Source organism: Staurois parvus, unplaced genomic scaffold, assembly GCF_062004578.1.
Source record: "Staurois parvus isolate SC_StPar_1 unplaced genomic scaffold, SC_StPar_1.0 ptg000126l, whole genome shotgun sequence".
Taxonomy (NCBI): Eukaryota; Metazoa; Chordata; class Amphibia; order Anura; family Ranidae; genus Staurois; species Staurois parvus.
In genome coordinates, this window is record NW_028317922.1 from 3,609,225 (window position 1) to 3,636,207 (window position 26,983).

The window sequence follows — 26,983 nt, forward strand, 5'->3', positions numbered from 1 at the left end:
TCTTGCATCTCAGTACTGGTGAATTCCCGCAGCTTCTTTGAAGCCACTTCCTGTCTACATACCTGCACTCCAACAACGGCTACGTGGATTTTTCTGATCAAAATCGAATGTTTATGTGACAGGGTGACAACACAGGACCACAGTTAGTAGACAAGGAGAGAGTGCTGTCACCCTATAACAAGAAATGCCAGGATAAGGACCTTTATTTCAGGATCACCAGGTATTATTTGAATAAAAGGTGCAGATTTAAAATGACTTCTAAACCTACATAAACATGAATATTTAACTCTTCGTACAACCCTGCTCACATTCTGGATTTATAAAAGTTTTAACTTGCATCTTCCAGTGCTCTGCTCTGTTTTGATAAAGCAGCTATCCTTGCACTTGTGCGATTTAAACAACTTTATCAACCTGTTATTTTAAAATGTTAAAACAGGACAGGTAAACAATACAAAAAGAACAATGACAAACATACACTTGTATTTGCTGACTTTTAAAGTAGGAGCAAAAGTGACAAATATTAGAGAGGAGAATTCTAGAGGTATCTGTAACATGTGAAGCTCATCTTTGCTTAATGGCTTCTAAAGTGCAAAGAGACTCATAGGTCTGACACGCACAGCAGTAGAAAAGTATCACTTCAGCCCTGCCATGTTAGTTTATCAACCAGGCAGGTTTGTCTACATTATTGGATTAGGTATCGGGCTCTGAGCATCTATCCACAGTGACTTTGTCCAAGTTTCACTCCTGAACTGTAAATCTCATATCTGCAACCAATCCGCTTAATAACGGAGACTTTGTTTTCGTGTTGCTTGAGGTGTGAGAGTTGTTTATTATCTGTCACCTCCATCTGTACTGTTCCCGAGATGTACGTCTAGCTTGCCAGCCTGTCATCCCATTTAAACCGTGGGTTGACTCATCCAAGGTCATTCAGCATCAGCTCATGCTGTCTTTTTGTCTTTTGTCCTAAATAGCTACTTTCTTGCTGCTCTTGAATAAGGCTTCAGAGGATTAGGAGCAGATTCTTAAAAGGTAGCTGCAGCATAGCAAAACTGTGATATAATCTGACACATAATTAATAAGGAAGCCACAACAATAGCTGAAGAAGTGCACACTCTGCTTCCGGAGGCTGATGAATCCTTTTCCTTCGGGGCTGTTTTGGTGGCACTGGGGTTGCGTGGGACAGAAGCTTTTATGGTTAGGTTCACCATGACTGAGTTGTCAGTCCGTCTTTTTGTACCTGAAAAAAAAGAAACAACGTACAGGTTATTTTTACTGCTACCTAACAAAAAGATAAAGGGGTGGATTTACTAAAGGCAACTAGACTGTGCACCTTGCAAATGCAGGTGCGATCATTTCCCCTAGAGCTTAGTAAATGGGGTAAAGCTCTGTTGATTCCCATTATCGAATCATGTGCAAGCAGAAATGCTGTTTATTTCCATTGCACCTGATTGGGAATTCTTTATAAAGTGAAGCTTTACCACATTTACTAAGGAAAATGAATGCATCTGCACTGGCAAACTTTAGAGTCTATTTGCCGTTAGTAAATCTGCCCCAAAGAGTTCAGTGAAAATTGATACACAGCTTTTGTACAGTAGATGCTGGTGGGTTGAATCCCCATCCCCAATGGGGTTTTTTCTAAAACTGGAGCATGCACAATCTGGTGCAAGCTATGCATAGTAACCAATTAGTTTCTGTTTCACTGTCAAAGCTTAACCTCCCTGGTGGTATGATTATTTCAGATTTTTGGTGCTGAAAGCGGTACCATTATTTTGCATGGAAATATGTAGTTTTTTTTATTGTACGCTGTAATTTTTAGGAATAACTCACTGAAATCTGTCCGAACAAGAGTCTATTAAACATTCCGGATATGATAAAATTTGAAACACGAAATCATAAATTATAATTTAATATATAATCATAAAAAAATAATAATATAATAATAATACATTTAATTCAATAATATAATCAAACCGAAAACACTGAAATTTGAAATAGAGCGCCAAGTTCGTACATTGCTGAGCAAAGTCGCAAAATCGTTTTCAGTGTCTGATGACGAATTTCCCCACAAATCATTATCACTCAATTCTGCAAGTGGTTCTGATTTACTATCGCTGTTCTCTAGCTGATCTAAACCCGCTTTTGACCTAAAGGGACACTTTTTGGACGCCATGAACGTTTCTCAGTTTCCAGGCAGAAAGAACAGACAAAATGCAGGCAGGGCACAGGACAAAGCACTAGGGACAATATGTATGTGAAATGGGTTGAAACAGCAATGTTTTACTATGAAAAATTTGTTTTGGAAAATTTCAAATTTCCCGCCGCCGGCGGCGCCCGTATGTCCCGACGTCACAGGGACCGGAACACAGAAGCCGGGTGCCGGCATCAGCCGGAGGAGATGGCCGGGGACACTGCAGGGGACGCATCGCAGGAGAGAAGGACAAGGTAAGCTCTGCAGGGACTCCCTATGCAGCGCCGCATGGTAAGCCCGAGTGTAGCTCAGGGTTACCACTTTTGGCACTGACATTTTACCCCGAGCTACACTCGGGAATATCGCTAGGGAGGTTAAATGAACAAGCTGAAGGTAGAAGCTAATTGGTTACTATGTACAGCTGCACCAGAGTTTTCTTCAATTTTTGTAAATCTTCCCACTGGATTTTACCTTTTGGGGACTCTAGGGATTAGACCACCACCCTTTCCCTCAGCCTTGGCATTTTACTGCTGCATTTTTCACACGCATTTACAGCAGGGAGAATGAGACCTCTCCAGAATAGCTGTGAAAGGTAATCACAGCTAGAAACTCAAATCCGATCTATAAAAACACTCAAATGTCCATTTTAGGTAGACAGCCATTCCCAGCCAGGGTTGCTTGGAACCCTATGGTTCTTCCATAGGTTGCTAGGGTTCCTTGAGTCATGGATGATTGACCTCCTATCTGATGATGCCTGCATAGTTCTACTTGGCAGAGGCAGCGAGATGACACCAATTATCTTGCTAGCCATGTGTAAGGGTGTCATTCTGACCATCACTGTAGAGGGGGCATTTTCTCAACCAATCATCAATGTAAGGGACATTTTTGCAATTCTAACAGGTGTTTTCTGAGAACTAAAAAAAACTTATTTTAGGGGTTCCTTTGGGGGTATAAAGGTTGAGGTAGATCTTACCCAAGCGGATAACAATATTATTGATCACCATGGCAAATGTATAGCATGGGAGCCTACACTTTATCTGAACAGATAATGCTTTTGCTCTGTTTTGATGACAATCTTCACAGGTCTAGGTCCAGTCTTAGTATTGGTTCAATAGCAGGCACTCCCTTTATTTATGTTGGGCATCTATATGTAGTCCTGATATATCACCCAAAACATAGAGCCATTTATTTATATTGTACACAGCTATATTTTAGTGTATTGCCTTGATTCAGTGGGTAATATAGGAACCAAAATGTATGTATGTATTTGGTAACCGTAGTATAGAGCAGATATTAATGTTGTGGTGAGCTGGGCAACAAATACTGCCTTGCAGCATTTGCCTATGTGAAAATACCTCTGGATTTAACAAGACAACTGCTGTACTACATTGAACTATATGGCTTTTGTGGTCCTTATGGCTTTCTCTATGTTTTTCACCTGTAAAAGATGTGGATTACAAGCAAATAAATTAAAATCACTGTAGTGCAAGAAATATTTAAGGGCACAGTAGCTTAATAAATATTATTGTTGGGCAAAATATTACTTGTGGAAGTCCTGATGTCAGTGAGAAGTCAACTGAAAAGGCCCAGTAGACTTGGCCACCATTAGTATGCACATTGAATCTTAGAGATATTTGTAGGCAGTAAATCCAGAAAGAGAAATTGAAATCTTTCAGACTAACATTACAGATAATTATGAATAAATTCCAGAGGAAGCAAGCATCAGTGAGAGGACAGACACCAGCATGTGTCATTCTATCACTGTCACTGTTGGAGCAGACACCTCCTAGCCTCTCCAGGGACTCCCAGTCACTCCTCCCTGCTCTCCCTGTTCCAGTTATCACATCTCCTTCTCATGGACCTATAAGCATCTTTTATTATTCTGTCTGAGCTCTGACAATGTCTGTCTCTCAATCTTGCCCCTTCAAAAACCTTTGAGAATCATCTTTATACTTCTCTAATTATATCTTAGGCTTGATGCTTAGTTCAGACCTAGAGCTTGACACACATTTCTATCATGCCAAGAGCATAGTGGCATCCAGTGCAATAATAATGTGTCAAAACAAATGATTCCATGTACATAAACTTTACGATTCAGGTTTATGGCACACTGCAATGCACTGTGTTAAAAAAAAAAAACAGGCTGCAGCTGCCATATATTTTGTCATTTTATTTGCTTCAAACTCCCACCCACTAGGGAGAATAACAAATACAGTACAACAATGACCTTTCTTTACATAGGCATTACTAACTCATCTGTATGTAGTCTTAAGATAACCATATTCATTGCATATTTACATCCTGATTGTGCAAGTGCTAAATAAAATTGGCCAACTCACCCACCAGAATCCCCGTCTACTGTAATTAACACAAACAGAGATTTGATCAAAGATATTACCTGGGATCCATTTCCCTGTATTTAGACAAGTATAAAATGGCTTGTGAAGGGTTTTTTTTCACAGATCTTGGCAATTGGCCCTAATTGGGCTAGTTGACAGGGCCTGGTTAACCTAACTCTTAAACCGGCCATACATGGATCGAAATTTGCCTGGTTCAGCAGGGACCAGTCGAATTTTGATCCATGTATGGACAGGCTGATTGTATACAACTCGACCGATCAATTGACTTGTGTACAACCTGCCTGCTGGAAAAATTTCCGGCGGTGCTGACGAGTGTATTCTGGCTGCGGAGAAATCTCCATACTGCCAGAATGCACTGACTAAGCAAATCAATAAAGTGATAGTAAATTGTAGAACGAAAAAAAAAATAATAAAAGGATTTCCCCCTGCATGACAATGTTATAATGTGCTAGTATGGTTTGCATGCTAGCACATTATAAGAGACTTACCTTTAAACAAAGCCCTCCAGCAGTGAGCTGTCACTGCTGACAGGGTTTCCATCTTCACCTTCTGGTCTTCCTTCTGGGTTCATGAGCTCCGGCTGTTTGACTGGCTGAGTCAAAGCCACATCCCAAGGCTCTGAAAGGACGACATGAGTAGGCTGTTTCTTCAGAGTGCATGCGCAGGTGACGTCCCCGACTGCTGCTCTCTAGAATATCTCCTAAATGGTGAATGTTTAGGAGATATTCATTTTACCTAGCAGTAAACTTTATTGTAAGCTTACCTGTAGGTAAAACTGCCAGAAACGAGTTTACTATCACTTTAAATCCCCCCACCCAAATCCTAACCCCTAAATTAGCTTTTAACATGTATCCTCCCCTAACACTTAACCCTTAACTGTCTTTTTGTCAGAATCTTAATTGATTAAATTGACCTTTTTTCCCTCTATTGTGGAATAATTGTTTTTGAATGAAAGTCCTTCAGCTATCTAAACTCTATTCAACTGCTGGTTTATCATTACAGTATATGTGTGGTCAGAATTAAGCACCCTAAGATAGGCGCTGGCACCTGTGCTGCGTGCAAGAGGTGTTTGCTTTGGCATCTGCATCCACCTATTATAGGATAAATAAAATTCCCAGGTAGTTAATTTGTCCTCAGAAAGGACCTAAAGTGTGATCATAGTAGGGCCATTACATTTTAGGAACCAATGGGGCAAAGCATGAATAGTCTGATTAGGTATTGTCTTTATAAAACTTCAGGAAATGTGTCAGCATTAATAAATAGAACAAATTCATAATTACTGAAGTTAAAATTGTGCTTAATGCTAAGTATTCCTATAATATACATTAATATAATTACATATAAGTATAGTATACATATATTTGTATATATAAATATAATTATCTATTAATACATTCAGTATATCCAAATTTACAGAATTTCACATTTCAATTTTATGAAAAAAAAACTTATTAAAAGATGTTTTCAACACCTCTTGATTATCTTAATAATTGTTCTAAAAAATACAAAGATTTTCATTGTCACTGTTTATGATGGAATACGTATTCCGTTTGTCCCAAGTTGAATCATGACTTGCAGCGGTGGTTTGAAGCCTGTCTGGCTTTGCCTGGATTTTCCAGTCTGCCAGCAGAATTTTTCAACCCCTCACCACAGATCAGCCACATCCTGGAACACCTAAGCATCAGAAACTTGCAGATTTCAGAAGTCTCTCTGAGGGAAGATGGTTTAGTACAGGAGGCATCTAAGGGCAAAACCCCCTCTCCTTATATATAGTTACATATAGTTAGTCTGGCTGAAAAAAGACAAAAGTCTATCCAGTTCAACCATGTAAAAAAAAAAGTTATAATCCTACACCCACAGTTGATCCAGAGGAAAGCAAAAAAAACAACAAAGCATGATCCAATTTGCTCCTGCAAGGGAAAAATTCCTTCCTGATCCCCCGGGAGGCAATCGGATATTCCCTGGATCAACTTTACCTATAAATGTTAGTAACCAGTTATATCCTGAGTATCCAATAAAGAATCAATTGAGCTGGCCAGAACCAACTCTTGAGGGAGTTTATTCCACATTTTCACAACTCTTACTGTGAAAAAACTTTTCTGTATTTGGAGATTAAATCTCTTTTCCTCCAGACGTAAAGAGTGCCCCCTTGTCCTCTGTGATGACCTTGGGGGTGAATAGCTCTACACCGAGTTCACTATATGAACCACTGATGTATTTATACATGTTGATCATATCCCCCCTTAATCTCCTCTTCTCAAGAGAGAATACATTCAGTTCTCTAATCTTTCCTCATAGCTGAGCTCCTCCATAGCTCTTATCAGTTTGGTTGCCCTTTTCTGTACTTTCTCCAGTTCCCCAATGTTCTTTTTGTGAATTGGTGCCCAAAACTGAACTGCATATTCCAGATGAGGTGTTACTAATGATTTGTACAGGGGTAAAATAATCTCTCTCTGGAGTCTTTACCTCTTTTAATACATGCGGATCATACAGACACATGTCATCACATGTCAGGACGAGGCCCAAGCTGGCACTGAGAGAGTCTTGTCAGTCTCTGTACATCGTTACTGTATTGTTGCTCATGCTTCCAGTGACCTCTGCTAGAAATGTAACGCTGCTCAGGCAAAGTAATGACATACAGACATTGCTGATGAAATAAGCAATAACCTCCAAGGGGCCATTAAGAGGACATCATTAAGCTTTTGCTGTAAGGCTGTCGAAATGTACCTTGATGTGTGTGACCGATGCCTTCTGATCTCAAATGTCACAGAAAATCAGGATGTGCATCTGAAGCTAAAGTCTTCCAACAAAGTTGCCTTTCAGAAATGGTTGTATAATGCTGGGTTAATACATTTTTGGCCTTGTATATATTCTGGAGGTAGAACATCCACCTCTTTCCTATATGGAGTCTTACTCCTCCTTATGTATTTTTATAATAAATAATGCAGAACAAAAATATTAGCCTAATTTAGAAAACACAAAAGAGCAAAGGAGAACACTGATCTGAATAGAAAAACAAGACCTAGTTTTGAACATGCCCTGGTGTATGTAATGTACAGGCTTGGTTGTCAATGGGAGTAAGAAAATTGCATAGCAGTGCGGTCAGTGGGAGGAGGAATAGTGTCTCATAATCAGTATGGGTGGGATGAATGTTACCAATTGTTGGTGTCAGTGGGAGGAATAGTGCCCCATGATTCAAGTCAGTGGAAGGACTAGTGCCCCATGATTCAAGTCAGTGGAAGGACTAGTGCCCCATGATTCAAGTCAGAGGAAGGGCTAGTGCCCCATCGTTGGTGTCAGTGGAAAGAATAGTGCTCCATCGTTGGTGTCAGTGAAGGAATAGTGCTTCATTGTGGATATAGTGCCCTCATTAGTGTCAGTGAAAGAAAAAGTGCCCCATCATTGGTGTCACCTATATTTCCCTTATATTGTAAAGCGGTGCGCAAACTGTTGGTGCTACATAAATCCTGTATAATAATTATAATAATAATTTGGTGGAAAAGTGCCCCATTGTTGGTGTCAGTGATAGAAAAAAAGTGCTTTATATCATTGGGAGAAGCTTTACTTCAGGGGTCGGATAAGGGCAAGTAGGGCTGCATCTGACCTTCAGGCTGCAGTTTGACACCACTGAACTAGAGTATTAGAGAGAAAGGTTGGATGCCAGCTGCCACTGCTCAACCTGGGAAAGGCAACCCCCCCCCCCCATTTCCAAAAAAAATTTGCCCTTAAATTGATAGTTAAATAATGCCTCATCATTAGCAACAGTGGAAGAAAAAGTGCCCCATTGTTGGTGTCAGTGAGAGAAAAAGTGCCCCATAGTTGGTGTCAGTGATAGAAAAAAGTGCTTTATATCATTGGGAGAAACTTTACTTCAAGGGCGGATGAGGGCAAGTAGGGCCACTTGTGGCCTTCAGGCTGCAGTTCGGAGACCACTGCACTAGAGTATTAGAGAGAAGGGTTGGATACCAGCTGCCACTGGTCAACATGGGAAAGGCATTTTTCCCCCCCATTTACAAAAAATAAATAAATTTGCCCTTAAATTGATAGTTAAACAATAAAAAAATGTCATTTTAGTTTGTCCACGGGTGTAAACAAATGTGAGGGCCAAAGTGGTTAACTAACCGTGGGAAGAGCAGACATCAGCAATACCCCATGATAACTGATCACCTTTCAGTTTTAATTCACCTACTTACTACAAGCTACTCAACGCTAACTCCTTATTGGTTATTGTACAAAGCACTGAACACAGGTACAGAGCTATTATTTTCTTTGTCATGTCCCTATCCTAACATGATAATGGGAAATTCTCTTCACTACGTATCTAACCCACTAACAACAGTTATTACAATATATAATAAAATGACAGAAGGAGGCAAAAACCCCCCAAGAATTTCCTTATTTACGTGCTAACAGCTTTAAGGCTGGAGGCAGAGGGACTGAACGTGTTCTAGAGGGGAAAGGGAAAGATTTCCAGTACTTGAGTCTTTTTAAAGTGAAACTACACCCACGCATCCTAAAGCGAGGGGCTTAGTAGAAATAACAGAACATATTGTGTGCTGTGCTGCCCACATGCCACACACAGCGTTTGCCACAATGCAGCTCACATCTGCCCTGAAGTGACATAATCTGTTCCAAGAATACTTTCTGCTCCTCTTCTGCCAGCTCATGTCTCACATCCAGCTTGCATCACGATGCCTGAAAGAATACATTCTACTTTGGAAGCAAACCAAAGACTTTTCTAAAAGTGAAATGCAGATTCTGTGCGGCTTCACAAAGCCCAGGTCCAGATTAGTGAGCAGGCCCCTACATAGCCAGCCATGACTGCTAGAAAGCAAAGCCAATGTTCCTGCTCACAATGTTTGCTGGTGTGTACAGCTGTCCTCACAGCGGAGGAGAACATGCCACAGACCACCGTTAGTTGCCCTGTGACCTCGGAAGTCTGAAAATTGCCATGGGAGTTTTCAACTTTTAGCAGCTTTTAATGCATGTGTAAATTCACCTCACTTTTAATTGTATTTGCAATAAAATAATTTATCACACAAAAAAATACCCAGCAGCTTGCAAACTAACCCTGAACCTAATTCTGACCCGACACCTCATCCTAATAGGAAAACCTAGTCTTTAACTTAAACCGTATACCCAATACTAACCTAAAGCACCAGTAACATTTACATTAGCACAATGGAAAATATGGTTATCCCAAGAAATAATGATTTGTTGCAGTACAGAGGCTCTATGGGGGTCATATAATGTTGTCATTAGGGATGGGCACAAGAACTATGGACTCAATAACACAATTATGCATTTCCATCACTATTGACATAGGATATCACTAAAATGTAAATTGTCTGTTGTTGTATTGAACTTTATCAGGTTAATACTGTTTAAAGTGGTAGTAAACCGCAGAAAAGGAAAAAAAAGTCCCGTGCAAGGTAAAGTCATAATGTGCTAGTATGCAAAGCATACTAGCACATTATGTAAAACTTAGCCTAAAATGAAGCCCTCCAGCAGCATGCTGTCACCACTGCAGTGGCTTCCATCTTCACCCTCTTCCTTCCGGGTTTGAGAGCTCCGGCCATCTGACAGGCCAGGCCGTGATGACGTCATTCCCAGGCATGCAAGCCGGAGTCCCGGGCACAAGTTCACAGCTCTGAAGGAACGACACGGGTATGCCGTTCCTTCAGAGCGCATGCGCCGGCTTTAGAAAAGAACGAATATCTCCTAAACAGTGCACAGTTAGAAGATATTCATTTTACCTACAGCTAAGCTTTATTATAAGCTTACATGTAGGTAAAATGTAAAAAAATTAGTTTACTACCACTTCAATGTGCGCTATCAAGTGGTGCTTTTGGGCCACAACAACTTATTTACTATGTTATTTGGTATCTTCCTCTGTCCTCCCCTCCTCTCTAAGGCTAGGTTCACACCTATGCAGGTTGCGTTTGAGCTGTTTCTGCATTGTGTTTTTGCAGTTGTGTTTTTCTTAATTTTTTTTATTTTTCTTGCTGCTAGGCAGATATAAAACACAAAATGCAACAAAAACGCAGTAAAAATGCAATACATGCTTTTCTGCAGCAATTCCATTGAAGTCTATAGAACCAAAAACGCAACTTTTTGCATTCAAAAAAGTCCCTGACCCTTTAAAAAAAAACACAGCACAGGTGTAAACATGTCCCATAGGAAATCATGTTAAATGGACTGTACAGCATTTATGCAAATTGCAAAAAGCTGCAGAAAATGCTTAGGTGTGAACCTAGGGTAAGGCTAGTTAGTTCACTCCTGGCTAGACGCTCCCTGTTTCTTCCATGTTAGTGTTAGTTCTTCACAGAGACAGGGTGCGGGAAAGTCATTGACTTCTTACACTTTTTAAAAGACTGCAAAACACATCACCTGTACTGCAACTATCAGAAGTAGAATTGGATTCAACTACTGTGTCTTATTGAACAGTTAAGCTTCTGTGGAAGGTGCCAAATCAGCAGATAACCATACTGTCCAGACAGAATGGATTTAAAGAGGTATGCCAATGCATAAAGCAGAATTTGAAACAGAACAAGGTGGCAAAAAAATATGGTACTTCCTTCACTAGTGACACATGATATCACTGGGTGGCACAATTATGGCACCTCCATTACAAGTGACAGATGATGTCATTGTATTTCACAGTTACAACACCTCATTTCCAGTGACATATGATGTTATTGGGTGGACAGTTTTGCCAGCATGCAGTTGCCAGAAAACAACTCCGGCCTTTCCTAAGCCTTGACAGATCATTATTCCTTTAGCACCGTAGTAATGAGATGAAGCAGTGCTGTAGTCTTAGTTGATTGTTACATTCAGATGTTCATGCAGATATAAAATATACATTCACTGGCTCATCTTAAACAGAGAATAGTTCTCACTGTACCATACAGTCTATTTAAAATAAAGCGAATAGCTCCCATATGCTTTATTTCCTGCATGCTCCAGTCTGATGGTGGATCTGTGCTTTGAAGGCTGGAAGTCTGAAAATTGTGGAAAACTGGACATGTGGGTCTCTGTAGTGAAGTCACCCTAGTATCCCATAATGTCCACATAAATGTTCAATTTGACCTCATTTGGCTATAAGGATTTTTGTCAAGTAGTTGACGTGGCTTTAGTCCAGCCTTTCTCAACCTTTTTGACATGAAGGAATCCTTCAAATAACCTTATGGTCTCAAGGAGTCCCTGCTAAGGACTACTAAATTTATAGCTCACCAATTATTAGCATAATGGTCTGTGGAAAGGCCTGTGGAAAGATTGATCCTTACATTGGTGATCAGTGGGAAGAATGCTTCTTTCATTGGCGATCAGTGGGAAGAAGGACCCTTACATTTGTGTTCAGTGGGAAGAATGCTCCTTACATTTGTAGTCACTGTGATGAATGATCCTTACATTTGTGGTCACTGGGAAGAATGCCCCTTACATTTGTGGTCAGTGGAAAGAATGCTTCAAACATTGGTGGTCACTGAGAAGTATGCCCTTTACATTGGTGGTCAGTGGAAAAAAATGCTCCTTACATTTGGGGTCAGTGAGAAGAATGATCCATGCTCCTTACATGACTGGTTACTGGGAAGCATGCCCTTAACATTTGTGGTCACTGGGAAGCACACCCCTCACATTTGTGGTCACTGGGAAGCACGCCTCTCACATTTGTGGTCACTGGGAAGCACGTCTCTCACATTTGTGGTAAGTTGGACGAATGCTCCTTACACTTGTGGTCATTGGAAAGCATGCCCCTTACATTTGTAGTAAGTTGGAAGAAAGCTCCTTACATTTGTGGTCAGGGGAAGAATGCTCCATGCGCCTTACATGTGTGGTCAGTGGGAAGAATGCTCCTTGCATTGATGGTCAGTGGGAAGAATGCTCCTTACATTGGTGGTCAGTGGGAAGAATACTCCTTACATTGGTGGTCAGTGGAAAGAATGCTTCTTACATTGGTAGTCAGTGGGAAGAATGCTCCTTACATTGGTGGTCAGTGGAAAGAATGCTTCTTACATTGGTGGTCAGTGGGAAGAATACTCCTTACATTGGTGGTCAGTGGGAAGAATGCTTCTTACATTGGTGGTCAGTGGAAAGAATGCTTCTTACATTGGTGGTCAGTGGGAAGAATACTCCTTACATTGGTGGTCAGTGGGAAGAATGCTCCTTACATTGGTGGTCAGTGGAAAGAATGCTTCTTACATTGGTAGTCGGTGGGAAGAATGCTCCTTACATTGGTGGTCAGTGGAAAGAATGCTTCTTACATTGGTGGTCAGTGGGAAGAATACTCCTTACATTGGTGGTCAATGGAAAGAATGCTTCTTACATTGGTGGTCAGGGTAAAAATGCCCCTTACAGATAGCTAAAAAGATTATTGGTGTCAGTGGTTTCTTATCTGAGAAATAGACATTGCTCATTGTTCAAGGAAAGCCTAGCAACCTCTGGTGGTACCCTAGGTCTCTTGATTGAGAACAGATGCTTTAATCTAAGGTGATGATCTGTTGCTGTTCTGCATTTTGGATGGTATCGTTGAGGAGGTGTCTCAAGGCAGAGATCATTTTAGCTTTGCCCCTACTGGTATCAGACAGCCTACTTTATTTAGAACTCACAATAGTTCTCTGAATGAGCTGTTTGATGATTAGGTAATATCAGTAGGTCAGCACCCAAAAAAAACACTTCAAACATGGGAAGAACATAGAAACTCCATGCAGATAGGGTACCTAATGCGATTTTGAAGTGGGAACTCAACACACCAAATCTAAAGTGCCTAGTTGTGTTGAACACAGCTAGCTACCAAATTCTAATTACACTAGATTCCTCAGAATAAAAAAAATCTGCCAAATCAATCACCATTTCAGTAACTGTATGAGATCACAAGATGAACAGAAAGTCACAAACACTTTGTGCTCCAGTTACTCAATGCAATACATGAAACTGCAGAAAGCAGAAAAATTTGATTTTAGTGTATTTCTAGTCCAGATTCCTTGTACTAGTCCACAATAAGATGGATTACCACTGTATCACAGGAAAACACATTTTACACCATATCTGCTGACACTGCAAGTTATTGCCAAGCAGTTTTATTGCTTTACGTTGTCTCTAGCGTTCTTATTTTACTAAGCTGCCATGACCTGCAAGAACAAATATTGTTGTGGCAACACAGCTCAGTGCCATCAGACTAAATTCACTACTCAGGTGATATGTGTTATTATATACTGTGGTAACGCTGAGACCACCTCAACAGTCATTCCACAACAGAAATCATATCACATGGTACATGCCAAAATTATTAAAGCTGAGCACCAGCTAAAAAACAAACAAAAGAAAATACATATTAAACCACAGTTGTCCCCTGTAGTAATTTCTCATCAGCATCAGGTGTCTTCAGTCTGTTGATGGCCAGAATCTTTCAACCCACTTCTTTGAGCCTAGGCTGTCATGGAGCCATTCCTGGGAAGGGGGTGGGGGGTGTCATCACTCGGGCTCAGAGTGTTACAGCCCTGGATGGCACACAGACAAAGGTGCATTTTTAGTATGAAATATATGTTTGTGTCCCCATTGAAAAGATTTTAGCTGTCTGCACAGGAGGTGAGTTGAACTCTTCCCATAAAGGATGCAGATGGTGTGAAATATTTGACAGGTTCTAAGCTTTTCCTCCAAGCTTATGATCTTTTTTAATCATGTACAGTACTCCGTTTGAATGGCTCAGGTTTCAATTAGGTTTGCTTTACTGCCCCTATCCCACAAAAGCCAGAAGTGCCTCTGATGTACTATACAGGTAACACTGAGTTGTTACTGGGAATGCAGAACTCTGTTTATCCATGAGATGGCAGCACTGAGCACTTTCACTCTGCCATAGCCGTAATACAAGGATTCAGAGCATTCTGGGAGTTGTAGGCTGGAAGCAGGACTTTCCATACAGTAAAGCTGAAGCCAAACAATAAAGGCAATAAGCAATAGCCAAGGGTTGAGACACAATAAAATAAAAAGCCGAAGAAGCTGCAGGGGGAGTTGGAGAGTTGGACTGTGCCAAGCTGCAGCCTGCAGGAGTGGATGTATCCCAACCGCCACAGCCACAACTTCAGTTAAAAGGAGAAGTACAGACAAAGCTCTCTTGGCTGTACTCCTCCTGTGAATCCCAGGAGTGCAGTTCATTCTGCACTCCTGTGAACCGTTTTCAGCTGATGTCAGAAAGCCCATCGAGGCTGGGGAAAGATCCTGACTTTAAAGTCGGGATCCACCCCAGAATCTGGAGCGGCACCTGACTCAGCTTCTCAGTGAAGCGCTGAGAGCCTGGGCCAGTGGCTCCCTCCCCCTTCATGGACCAGCAGTGAGCGCTGGGGGCGGCAGAGCAGACAGTGGTGACTGATAGTCCCGCTCTCTGCTCAGAGCAGCTGTGAGAACTCAGCGATCCGTGGTCATGTGATCACTGAGTTCTCACACTTCTCACAGAGCGAGTGGGGAGAGATACAGCATTATACCAAAACTGCATCCACCTAGGTAAGTATAAATGGGGGGGAAAAAAACCCTACTTCTATATTAAAGGGGGACCCTCACCGCATGACAACTTATACTTCTCCAAATCACTGCAGAAGAAATGGGTGAGAGGGTCACTGACCCACCCTTCTTTACTACAAGTTACAGTTAGCGTTTGTTACTATTCAGGCCTGCTTAGGATATGAACATCTCTGGACATCAACCTTTATCAGAGATAAACATTCTACTGACATCTACTGTTGCAAGCTGTCACCTTCTTCACCACTGCTCCTTGATTGCAGAACTGTATCACTACTCTTCTCTCTGCTTAGCACATCCCTCTCTTCTACTGCATTTACTTTGACCTAGGCAATTTAAAGGGACTCTCCTACTAAGTTCAACTTTTCTTTATGGAATTTCCCCACTGACTCTGCCTTCTTAAAGTGAACCATCACAATAACTCCACCTCTTAAAATGGCCTACCCCAATAAATTAATCTCTTAAAGTGAACTGTCTCCATTGACTTCACCACCTAAAGTAAAGTCAGCCTGCTTTGCCCACCAACGTTAAGGGCCCCAACTAAGCTGGCAAAAAGTCAAGCCTAAGCCTAGACTCTCCCACCTGGCAGTCTTCAAGTGAGCTAGCCTTTTCTTTTGTTAGCCTCTTGAAAAGACTTGGGGTGTCATTTCCCAGTCAGAAAGCTATTGTTTACACTTTCAGTCCTTCAGGACATCTTTAAACTGTTGTATTTTGTGATAATTCTAGTTCTATCAATACAACCTGTTTATTTTACCACAGCTGGTGTGTACAATTGTGGCTGCTGATATTCAGATGGTGTCAGCAGGAGCGAAACTGCGTCTAGGACCAGATAAAGAGCCCATATATATCAGCAGCTCCTTCAGGGGTAGCACTGCATACATTTCCCATTCTGTATTTATTACCATGATATTCCAAATAGGTGCATCTGAATACAGTTATATGGCTCAGAGATGGCATGTAAAAACACATTGCCGTGACTCTGGATTCCTTTTACTTTATAAATGACTGCTGGCTTATACAAGATGTGCCCATCCATTAGCTCTGGTTCTCGCATTTGTTAGAAGGGTGGTGTATCTGACACTTTAATCCTTGCACATGTTCAGCCTTAACTGCCCCTGCTTTCATTAAACTGATTTTCTCAAAGTGGGACTCCAGTCAGTTTTGGATACAGCAAGAAAAGGTTTTTCTGCTGTATGTGACCCAGTGAGCTGATGGCCTAGATGACCTGCCCAAGAGTCACAGCAAGTGAGAGTGAGAGGAAATTTCACCTTTGACAGTTGTCACAGGAACTGGTGTTCCCACTACAATTTCTGAGAGTGGTAATCAAGACAAAGGTTGGGGTGAATCTTCCCAATGGGGACACAGACAGCAGGAAAACAGTTCTCCTAACAGTTCCGCTATAATACTATTATTTTCAGTTATGAGTAGTTGTGGCTTAGATCCGTCACATTTTTCTATATCCCTAAAGGATACAGTTTTGGGTAGCCGCTGAAACTACTTGAGCTGTTTGTGCAGAGGAAGAGAAAATACAATAAAACACTACTGGCTGTCCTCTTTTATACTTGGATGACAAATCGAATGTTTTACAATTAAGAAAATTGCAGTGAGGTTTCCTTACGGTTTTAAATTACTCAGGCAGTCAGATTGTTTTCCAGTTAAAGTGTAATGTAAAGCAATATCTATCTAATCTTAAAAATTACCCTTCCTCCCTCCTAGCACCCATGCTGACTAACCTGTACATGGATGACGTATTTACTTACCTATTTCCAGCCTGCTCCTGTCACGTCATCTGGCTCTGCTGTGTCTGCCATTTGCAGCTGCTGAGGAGAGAAAAGACTGCTGGCAATGGATGGACTATAGCAGGGGCGGACGAACAACTCATGGGGCCCCCGGGCAATAGGGGATCATGAGGCCCCTGTGTCCTCGCCCACACCCAAAAAAGCCTATGAAAAAGCCAATGAAAGGTACCAGGGGCATCTCATGGGGCCCCCTACTGACCCCAGGCCCTCGGGCAGTGCCCAAGTGTTCGAATGGTCAGTCTGCCCCCAGACTATAGGAGCCTATGGGTGAGGTCACCACTTCTGGGCATTGCCAGCTGTTATCCAGTGCTCTCTCTTCTCCCCTGCAGCTTGCCATAGGTGAGATCATGTGACCAGACCATAGAGGGCTGAAAATAGGAAAGTATATACACATCTTTCTTCCACAGGTTAGTCAGTATAGGTGTTAGGATGGGGGGGAGGGAGCATTTTTAAGATTAGTTAGGTGTAGTCACTTTAAATAAAAGTGTTGTACTGTTGATGCTGGGGGAGATAGGTTTGCAGCATTGGGTGCTGTCACATTTACTAATAAATACAGATTTTTAGTACAAAAGACATGCAGAAATTGTAGAGTGATTTTTGTTCTATATATTAGGGCTTGTTTACACCTGCTTTGCTCTCTGGAGAATGATTGCTTTTCAGAGAGCGGTGCAGGCATGGCTGATAGACATTCAGGAGGTGACACTGGTTTGCTATGATGGAAAAGTATCCCAGCTGCAGCATGTGTACAACCCCATCTGGCTGTATGCAGATTAAGGTGGTATTAAACCCAAAACTGTAATATATTGTGGGTTATCAATCCTTAGATGTGATGGCTGCATTAGTTTTCTTTTTTTTTTAGGCTTTTTTCCCTTGTGTTTTCACCTGACGATCTAGCCAGTAACACACCTACTGTATTAGAGTGCTCCCACTCTAAATGAAGGAACACAGGGGCACCTTTGGACAGCAATACTGTCAGTCTGGGGGGAGAGAAGTGTTAGATGTATTAGCAGAATTAGATACACTAACAAATTGAAGCCAAACTCCAGCTCACACTGCAACCACACAAGCAGTTACAGCAACAGTTTTTGGCGGTCATAGGTTCTACATAAATAAATAAAAGCCGATATAGCCGATTATAGTAAGCACCCCTGTCAGTGGTAACTGGTTTGTCTCAACGCTCTAATATATTTGCAAGCCAGCTTGTTCTTTTCAAAAACAACAGATTTACTGGCCAGGTGAAAATAAAGGAAAGAATTTCTATAAAAGAAAACCAAAATGTAGCCAACACATTGGTATTGGTAAGCTGCAATATAATAAATGTTTGCTTTGGAGTTTAACCCCTTGACACCAAGCATACGCTACTTTGCATACCTGCCTTTGTGCTGGAAGCGCACCGCGCGGCACACTCCCAGCACAAAGACCGGGGTGTCAGTGAGAGCCGGAGACATTGTGGGTTGTTATTTGGTGGTTGGTTATAGTAGTAGCGATAAATACACAATAAATTACAAAAAAATATATATTTTTTTTTACTGTTTTGGGACAGTTTTCCTTTGAATAAAAAAAATAAATAAATCAGGAGATATCCATTACCATTTACCACCAAATGAAAGCACAATTTGTCCTGAAAAAACAAGGTATAATCCACCTGCATGCACAAAGTAGTTGACGTGTGTTAGCAAAACCGTACATATCATCACAAAGTTCAAAAATTGTGCTTAAGCTTTAAGATTTGTTTTATCCTTAGGCATGAAGGGGTTAATACTGCTTTAGGATCCATTCAACCAACCTGCGCTTTATAACACATTGGCTGGTGTGTAGTGTAGGAATCGCCTCTCTGTACCACACCTTTCCTTTAATTTTAAAATGAGCTTTATTGAAATGTTGCACAGACATTTAATAAAGTTCACCTAGCCGCCATGCAGTGTGAGGTGGTGCCTCACATTGTGACCCCCCCCCCAAAAAAAAAGCGGTGGTGTGAACTGGGCACAGGACACAATTTTTTGTCTTGTCATGTGCTGGAACTGCTCAGCACAGTCCCAACGCATCTGGTGTTAATTGAGCTTTAAGGAGGGAAATTGGGGAGGGCGGTAAAAAAATGAATCTCAGCTGTCTATTTTTACTGCCCCCAACCACAAGTGTAAACTAAGCCTTACACTTTCTCTATAACTAGTAACAATATCCTGTTCTGTTACAAGTAAAGTATACTCTCTAAAATCATGATTTTTATACTTTATTTCTTATGCTTAGAGGGATATTTATGATGCAGTGAAGCAAAGGTGACTTTCCCTAAACATTCACTGGTGATGAATCAGTCACTGCAACTTCACCTGCATTGCATGCTTGTCCAATGTCAGATTTACTGTTTATTGAATATGGCCCAAAGGGTTTAGATAATGGCTACAAGGCAATAAAAAATGCACCCTAAGAGCAGCCATTTTGGATAATTATCCTTAGTGTTCAAACAGCAACTCCCTGCTAGGTTTGCACTTGCAGCCATCTCTACCACCCCTGTGAAAAGTGATCTGTGGTGTTTTTTTTTTTATTTTTTTTTAAATGGGACTTTCACATGTGCTGCAGCTAGGGGTCAATAATGTGACTCATGATTGAGGTGTGGTCCCATTGACTTCAACGGACCAGTTTGACGGGCAGTGTCAAAGCTGTGGGTCAGCATGTTTTGAAGAATATACCCAGGTATACACTACACTATATTACTGTCCTTTTTAATAAAAGCTATAGAAAAACTAATGTTCATCAAAAGGCCACAATATGCCTTTGGTTTACTATTATACCCCTAGATTGTATCCCAAAAGCACACTGAACTTTGTATGCAGATACTTCCTGTAGAAATGTTTCTAGGAAAGGTGGGTATGTATTTTCCATAGTATTTCATATAGCTTCCATGAATGAAAAACAATCTATGAGTAGAATACAATCTATTATTCATCTGCCCTGTTCATTAATGAAAACTATAGTATTGCTTCTATGAATGATGGAAGTGGGCGGAAAGAGCAGGTGTAGTCAGCACTCTTGATGAGTACCTGTCACAGGTCCAGTGCAGCTATTACCCTCACAGCACCGGAAAGTTACAGCTGTGAGGTATGAGAAGGGGGCTCAGGACTTTAAGTTTCCACTATTACAGCCATCACCCACACCTTCAGATTAAATGCAGAAAAAAACTTTTTTTCCCAAACCTAGGATTTAAGCTTTAGATATTGAGCTCTGTAAACCACATTATTTTTTTAGCAAAGCAGTTAAGAAATTCCTGGCAAACATGAAAAATACCCCAGAGATTCACCTGCAGAAATGTAAATATACTTATATACTAATATGCAATATTTTATGGTGGCAATTATTTACAAAGTGTTCTTGTTTACTTTACAATATAAAATAAATGAAGAAAGTATTGCCTTAAGCAAAAGTTCACAAACAGGGTTCCATTCTGAGCTGCAAGTGTTAAATAAAAAGGGAGTTTTCTGGGATCTCTCTCACAAGCCAACATCTCTTTATTACGCAGAGTGTCTGTCACTGCCAACCTGTAATTGCCTTTAGTTTAGCAAATATTCAGCACACATCACCAGCTCTCCACACCAGCGTCTACACTCAGTCAAGCAGAACAGCAGCTCTATCACAGATGACAGTTATTGACAGGGGCTTTGATTGGACTGTGCACTCGGAATATTTAGAAAGAAAATACTAATCATCAAACACCCATCCAATCATAAACCCCCACAGATCTCTCACAAAGGCAGAAGTGTAGCATTCTTCTATTAGCTGCATTCCATCACTTTGGCTGGATACACAATCTGAAATATGAAGATTCCACACGAACACGTAAAAACACATCGTTCTGTCTTGGCTGACATCAAGATTGATCAGACCATGACAAGGAACAGCTCTAAGGCATTCTATACTAGTGACAAATATCGATGCGGATTAGCACAAATGCATACCCCGTGTACAAATTAAGCAAGGTAGTCAATGTAGCTCTCTACCTTTCATAATAACCAATGAGTTACAGGATATAGGAGACGGTTGGTAAAATTAGGTAGGTTAACATAGGTCCAACAATCCAATCCCTAAGTCACTTTAAATTCATAATTACACTAAAAAGCAAGCTTTTCTGTAAGAACAATTGAATATTCCCATTACATACTATTTGTTTTAATATATATATATATATATATATATATATTTGTGCATACGTATTATAGTAAATTATTTTTCTTCCCCCTGACCACACCAGCCCTGTTATCCTGTTCCACTGGTTACAGTGAAAGGGCCTGTAGGGATTAGGGGGACCCCCATGCTGTTTTAAAAAAAAAAAAATTAACTGGCGCTTCTTTTGTTTACATTCTGCTGACATCAGGGAATAATTCTGATAGCAGATAAATCATGGTTGTTAAGGAAGCGACAGCTGTCCGCTCCGTAACAAAAAAATTATTCCGAATGTAACAAACCGAAAATATGAAATTAATTCCAAAAATGAATAGGGTCCATTAATGAGTGAATTCGAAACAAATTCTTCAATTAACGAATGCATCCAAAAATGAAACAAAATGTTCTGGTGTGCACATGTCTAGATTCCAGTACATGAAGTTTGGTCACTAGTTAAAAGTGGTTGTAAAGGCTGAAGATATTTTTCCTTCATGCTGCTCCCTCCACAGTCCCCTAATACTCACCTGTGCCCCCTCTCGATTCAGCGATGTGCACGAGAGCCTCAGCTGTCTTAGGACTCCCTCTTCTAAATGGCTGAGACAGCAGAGGGAGCCATTGGCTACCACTGCTGTCAATCAAAGGCAGTGAGCCAATGAGAGAGCGGGTTGGGGTCAAGCCGTGGCTCTATGTGTCTTATGGATGCATAGAGCAAGGCTCAGGAGCAAGCATACACCAGTGCCCCTATAACAAGTAACTTGCTATTGGGGGCACTGGTCAAGGGGAAGGAGCACCAGAGGGAGACCCGAGAAGAAGAGGATTGGGGCTGCTCTGTGCAAAGCCACTGCACACAGGTAAGTATGACATGTTTGTTTGGGTTTTTTTAAGACGAACCTTTAATACCACTTTATTTGTGCATGCATCACTAATGTGTTTGTTGCTTTATGGTGCTTTAACATACATTAAAGTACAACTAAAAGGCAACTTTTTTTCCATTTTCGATAAAGTAAGGGAGGGATATAACCCCAGTCAGCTTTTTTTTTGCCATGTGTGTCCCCATTGGGTAGATTTCCCTTAATTTCCTGTCCCTTAGCCATAACAGCCTGACAGGTGCTCTACTCCCTCTCCATTCTATCCAAAACTAAAAAGAAAGTTTTGCATTTAGTAAAAAAAAACAAAACAAAAAAAAATAAAAAAAACTAAGCTTAAGCTTTAGGGAAACATTTTAACTATAGGTACACTTTAATGTTTAAGCAAAACAAAATAACAGCCAGAGCCTATAAATTTGGCATTTTGAAGGAATAATGAGATGATTAAAGAAGAATTTAGGTATGGATATTTTTAAACATTTACATTGGTCCAACTTGGACCAATGTACCTGTAACTATGCATATAGTATACTTGTGGAATTCCTCTAGAAGTTTGAAAATGCTGTATTAGACACTGCTAGCACAGTGGCCTCCACTGGATTCGGGTCCCGTGCCAACCTGCTGCATAACAGGATGTCACACGCTCAGCACGGGTGCCATTCAGAGAATGCCTTGCATTTTCTCAATGAAGGCAAAGCATTCTCTGATTGGATGATGTGGAGAGCATGGAGTCACCACCCTGCCTCTCCACCTTGTCCAATCCTTTGCATTCATTGAGAAAATGCAAAATGACCTCTGAATGGTGCCCGTACTGAGCAGTTGACCTGCTGTGCAACAGGGTAGTCACATGACACGGGCCCCGGAGGCTAGTGGCGATCATTGTGCTAGCTGTGTCTACTACAGTGTTTTCAAGCTTCCAGGAGGATCTCACAGATATGGTATATGCATAGTTATATTGGTCCAAGCTGGATGTAACTTTTGGAAGACATATTTTTAGATATTTCTTAAAATATTTTTACAAACAATGGGAAGGAAAACCAAAACTATGAAAAACATTAAATTTTAAAAAAGTGTGAAAAGTGGTAGGCTCTGAGTTGATCATGGGGCTGACCACTGGCATAATACATGGGGCACTAGCCAGGAGATCAAAAGCACAAGTCATTGGCTGCTAGGCCAAGAACAACAATGGTTTATACTATATTGTCAGCCTAAAACCCCCTTTAAATTAAATGAGAACAATTAATAAAATACATTTGACCTTATTGAAGACAGGATTTGTTCTACGAAGTATGAATATGTCACTGATCTTTGATTTACTCTTCGTTTGTGTTGTTAAACGTGGCATTTCACTGCTGGCACATTCTATAGCAGGGCCCTGTACTGCCAAGCTGATGGTGTGACTGTGCATTTCCATTATATCCACTGACCGCAGCAGAAGGATGAGTCATAGCCCAGATCGATGCATAAGTCACTACTATATAGAATATACCCTGCGCCCAGCCCACAAGGGTTCACTGCTTGGCCTATGGCTTAGAACTAATTAAAGTAGCTTAACAAATTGGTGGCCCCGTTTAACTTCTCTACATTATTTTATCAAAATAATCAATTTCAAACAATGCCAGGACAAAAGTAACAGCCAAATACACATTTTGAATTCTAAGGGTGTTTGTGCGTAAGCTGCTTTTCTCTATAGCTGCAGCATATCATGATAATTGATAAAAGCTTTGAGATTGATAACATACACTTCTGAGTGTTTGAAGTGCTCATTTATACTTTGAACAGGTTTTTCTTTTCCACCATATTAAAGATATGATCCTTTCACTAGTTAGTGCTGCAGAAACATATCAGATTCTGTAAAATCCTTTTCCTGGAGTCTTTTTTGGGGCACATGAATTCATAGACTATCAAGTTATACCACCCCTCTTGGGAGAAATGAAGACTGGAACCAAAAACACGTCTCAGTCTTGCAGCAAAGTAGTACTGAGAACATGAAAATAAACACAAAGGGGTGGGACCTGTGTGCCTCAATAGAGTCCGCAGAAAGTATTTTACTGCGAGTACAAAAATCCTATTAAATTTCTCATCCATTGAGGGAATTTATAGGCTGGTGGGATGTCCAGAAGCAGTCCAACAAAGGGGTGGGCAACAAAGTCTAAGAGACCCAAGAAAAATGATCCATTTGCTGACTCTGTGCAGATCCAAGCATATATACATGATTATGTACCTGCAGGTAGGATTAGTCACAGCAGAAGCTGATCAGCGGGTGCCAGCCAATGGATGACCACCAGCACCTGCTGATCAGCAAGGAGACATACTGGACGGAGCTCTGAATATGTAAACAATGCAGATCTTTGTCCTGTTAGCAGGAATGCGCTGGATTTTGTTTCTCTGCAAAGCAGGGAATAAAATCCAGCACATCCCTTAGTAAAAGCAGCACACTGTACACACAAAAACACTGGTTAGGCACACATTTAACTCTTTGATTGCTCTATATGTTTAACACCTTCTCAGATAGAGTAATTAGTACAGTGACAGTGCATATTTTTATCACTGTATTATTGTTACTGGTTCCTACAGGGCTGTAGATAATTTTTTTTTCTGGAGGGTTCAGCTCGCAGCTGAGCTGCATTTTTACTGCCCCCCCCCTATTCTCCTCCTTGATGGAAGGAAGGAGAGGAAGGAAGGAAGGAAGGAAGGAAGGGAAGGGAAGGAAGGGGTGGGTGGAAGGAAGGTAGAAAGGAAGGAAGGGGGAGATGGAAGGAGGGAAGGGGTGGATGGAAGGAAGGAAGGAGTGAATGGAAGGGAAGTAAGGAAGGGGTGGGTGGAAGGGAGGAAAGAAGGTAGAAAGGAAGGAAGGAAGGGGTGGATGGAAGGGAGGGATGGGTGGGTGGAAGGGAGGGGTGGAAGGAAGGGGTAGAGGGAAGGAAGGAAGGGGTGGAAGGGAAGGGAGAAAGGGAGGGAGGGAGAAAGGAAGGAAGAAAGAGGGATAGAAAGGAAGGGAAGGAGGGAGGGAGGAAGAGAGGGAGAAAGGGAGGGGTGGGTGGAAGGATGGGAGGGTGGATGGGTGGGTGGAAGGAAGGGAGGGAGGGAGGGAGGGAAGGGTGGGTGGAAGAAAGGAAGAAAGGGAAGGGCGGGTGGAAGAAAAGAAGGGAGGGTGGATGGGTGGGTGGAAGTAAGGTTAGATCAGAATCACCATGACTCTTTCAGATGCATCATAGCTATTGGCTGCTGTGTTCAGTTTCCCACCCACAACTCCTCTGAAGCTGCATGGACTGGAGTTTGGGCGGGCACAGGGGGAGGCAGAGCAGATCCAGCCTCTCTCTCTCTCTCTTCTTCTGCTATTGGTGCAGAGGATGGAAGGAGGGGCTGGGCAATGAGAACACAATGGGCGGGAACACAGCAGGCGGAGAGGGGGGCAGAAAGAAAATGGAACCATCAGGTATGTTATGTGCAGTGATGGGGCAGTGACAAGCAGCGATCTCCTGTATGGCTTTCAACAAAGTAGCTGGAATCCACCTCTCCTCTCCTTCCCGTGGCTTCCAGCCAGCTGCTTTATTGAAAGCCATACAGGAGATTGCTGCTTGTCACTGTCCCCACCGCCACCCCTTCCACACACCCCTTGTCCCAGCACTGCTTGCTACCCCCACCTTATTTACACTCGTGGCCAAGTGGAAATTTTGAAGGCTGCAGGGATGGTTGGCAACTCTCCTCTGGGTAGGGGGGAGTTCAGACCCTCCGACACCTCTCTTATCTACTGCCCTGAGTTCCCACAAAGTGTCAAAAGTGTCAGATTGATCTCTAGAATATCGCAGTCCTGCTTTAAGTTGCTGATCTCCTCCATTACTAGTATTAAATAAATAAAAATTACACTCACCATAGTTTGTAGATGCTGTAACTTTTGAGCAAACCAATCAACATACACTTATTGGTTTTTTTTTTTCCAAAAATATGTAGCAAAATACATATTGGCCTAAATGTATGAAGAAATTAGATTTTTAACATATTTTTGATTGGATATGTTTCATAACAAAAAGTAAAAAAATATATATTTTTCAAAATTGTCAATATTTTGTGTTTATATTTTAAAAAATAGTTGTGATCAAATACCACCAAAAGAAAGCTCTATTTGTGGGGGAAAAAATTACATATATTTAATTTATATACAGCGTTGCATGTTGGCACAATTGTCAGTTAAAGTAACGCAGTGCCTTATAGCAAACATTGGCCTGGTCAGGAAGAGGGTAGATGTTCTGGAGGTCAAGTCGCTATACACTACTGGAAATGGCATGCAACACAAAGAGCTGCCTTAAGAACCTAATACCCAAAGCTGGGATCAGATGAGGCCTGAATATTTGCCTGATAGAACTTACAAAACAGAAAGCAGAAGACCAGGTGCTTGCATAGAAAAGATCAAGATGCACTTACAGAGAGGGCCAGTGTTAAAACTAGGTGAAGAGCACAATCTGTTCCTTTACCTGACTTCCCACTTGTAAGTTCCAGGGGGGTGGGGGGTGCTTACAGGCTGAAAGAACTGTACACAATGAACGGAGGGGGAGAGGGGTAACAATCATCTGTGCTGAGCTGAGAGGTTTGTGCAGGAGGGGGTTGGGGGCTATTTGTGCTGGGAAGGGAAATGAGGGGGTTATGTGTTAGGAGTAGAAGGAAGGTTTGGGGGGGAGGGGGGCATTTGGATAAGGTGGGAGGATTTTAAGCTGGGAAGGGTAATTTGGAGGGGTTTTAGCTAGAGGACTACTTTTGGTGGAATTTGTCCTAGGTTTGTGCTACGAGAGGCAATTGGGGGAATTTGTGTTAGAAGAGGGGATTTGTGTTTGGAGAGGGGATGGGGGGTTGTTCTGTGCTTGGAGGGACGATTGGGGAAGGGAATTTTTGCTAGGAGAGGGGGATTTGTGTTAGGAGGGGGATTTGTGTGGGGAGGAAGGATTTGTGCTTTGAAGGGTAATTTGGAGGGGGTTATGCTAGGGGAAGGGATTCAAGGGGATTTGTGCTAAGAGGCAATTGGGGGAATTTGTGTTAGAAGGGGGGATTTGTGTTTGGAGAGGGGATGGGGGTTGTTCTGTGCTTGGAGGGACGATTGGGGAAGGG

General features: G+C 41.6%; 1 protein-coding gene across 2 annotated transcripts in view; it reads right to left on the reverse strand.

The window, feature by feature from the left end:
* Nucleotides 1-474: 474 nt before the first annotated feature.
* Nucleotides 475-26,983, reverse strand: part of LOC149467025 (glypican-5-like) — a 319,714-nt gene continuing 293,205 nt past the window's right edge. For both annotated transcript variants that reach the window (XM_089672361.1, XM_089672360.1), the window contains one exon: nt 475-1,237. In XM_089672361.1, the coding sequence (XP_089528487.1) occupies nt 1,023-1,237 (215 nt within the window). In that variant the 3' untranslated portion in view covers nt 475-1,022. The remainder of the gene's footprint in view (nt 1,238-26,983) is intronic.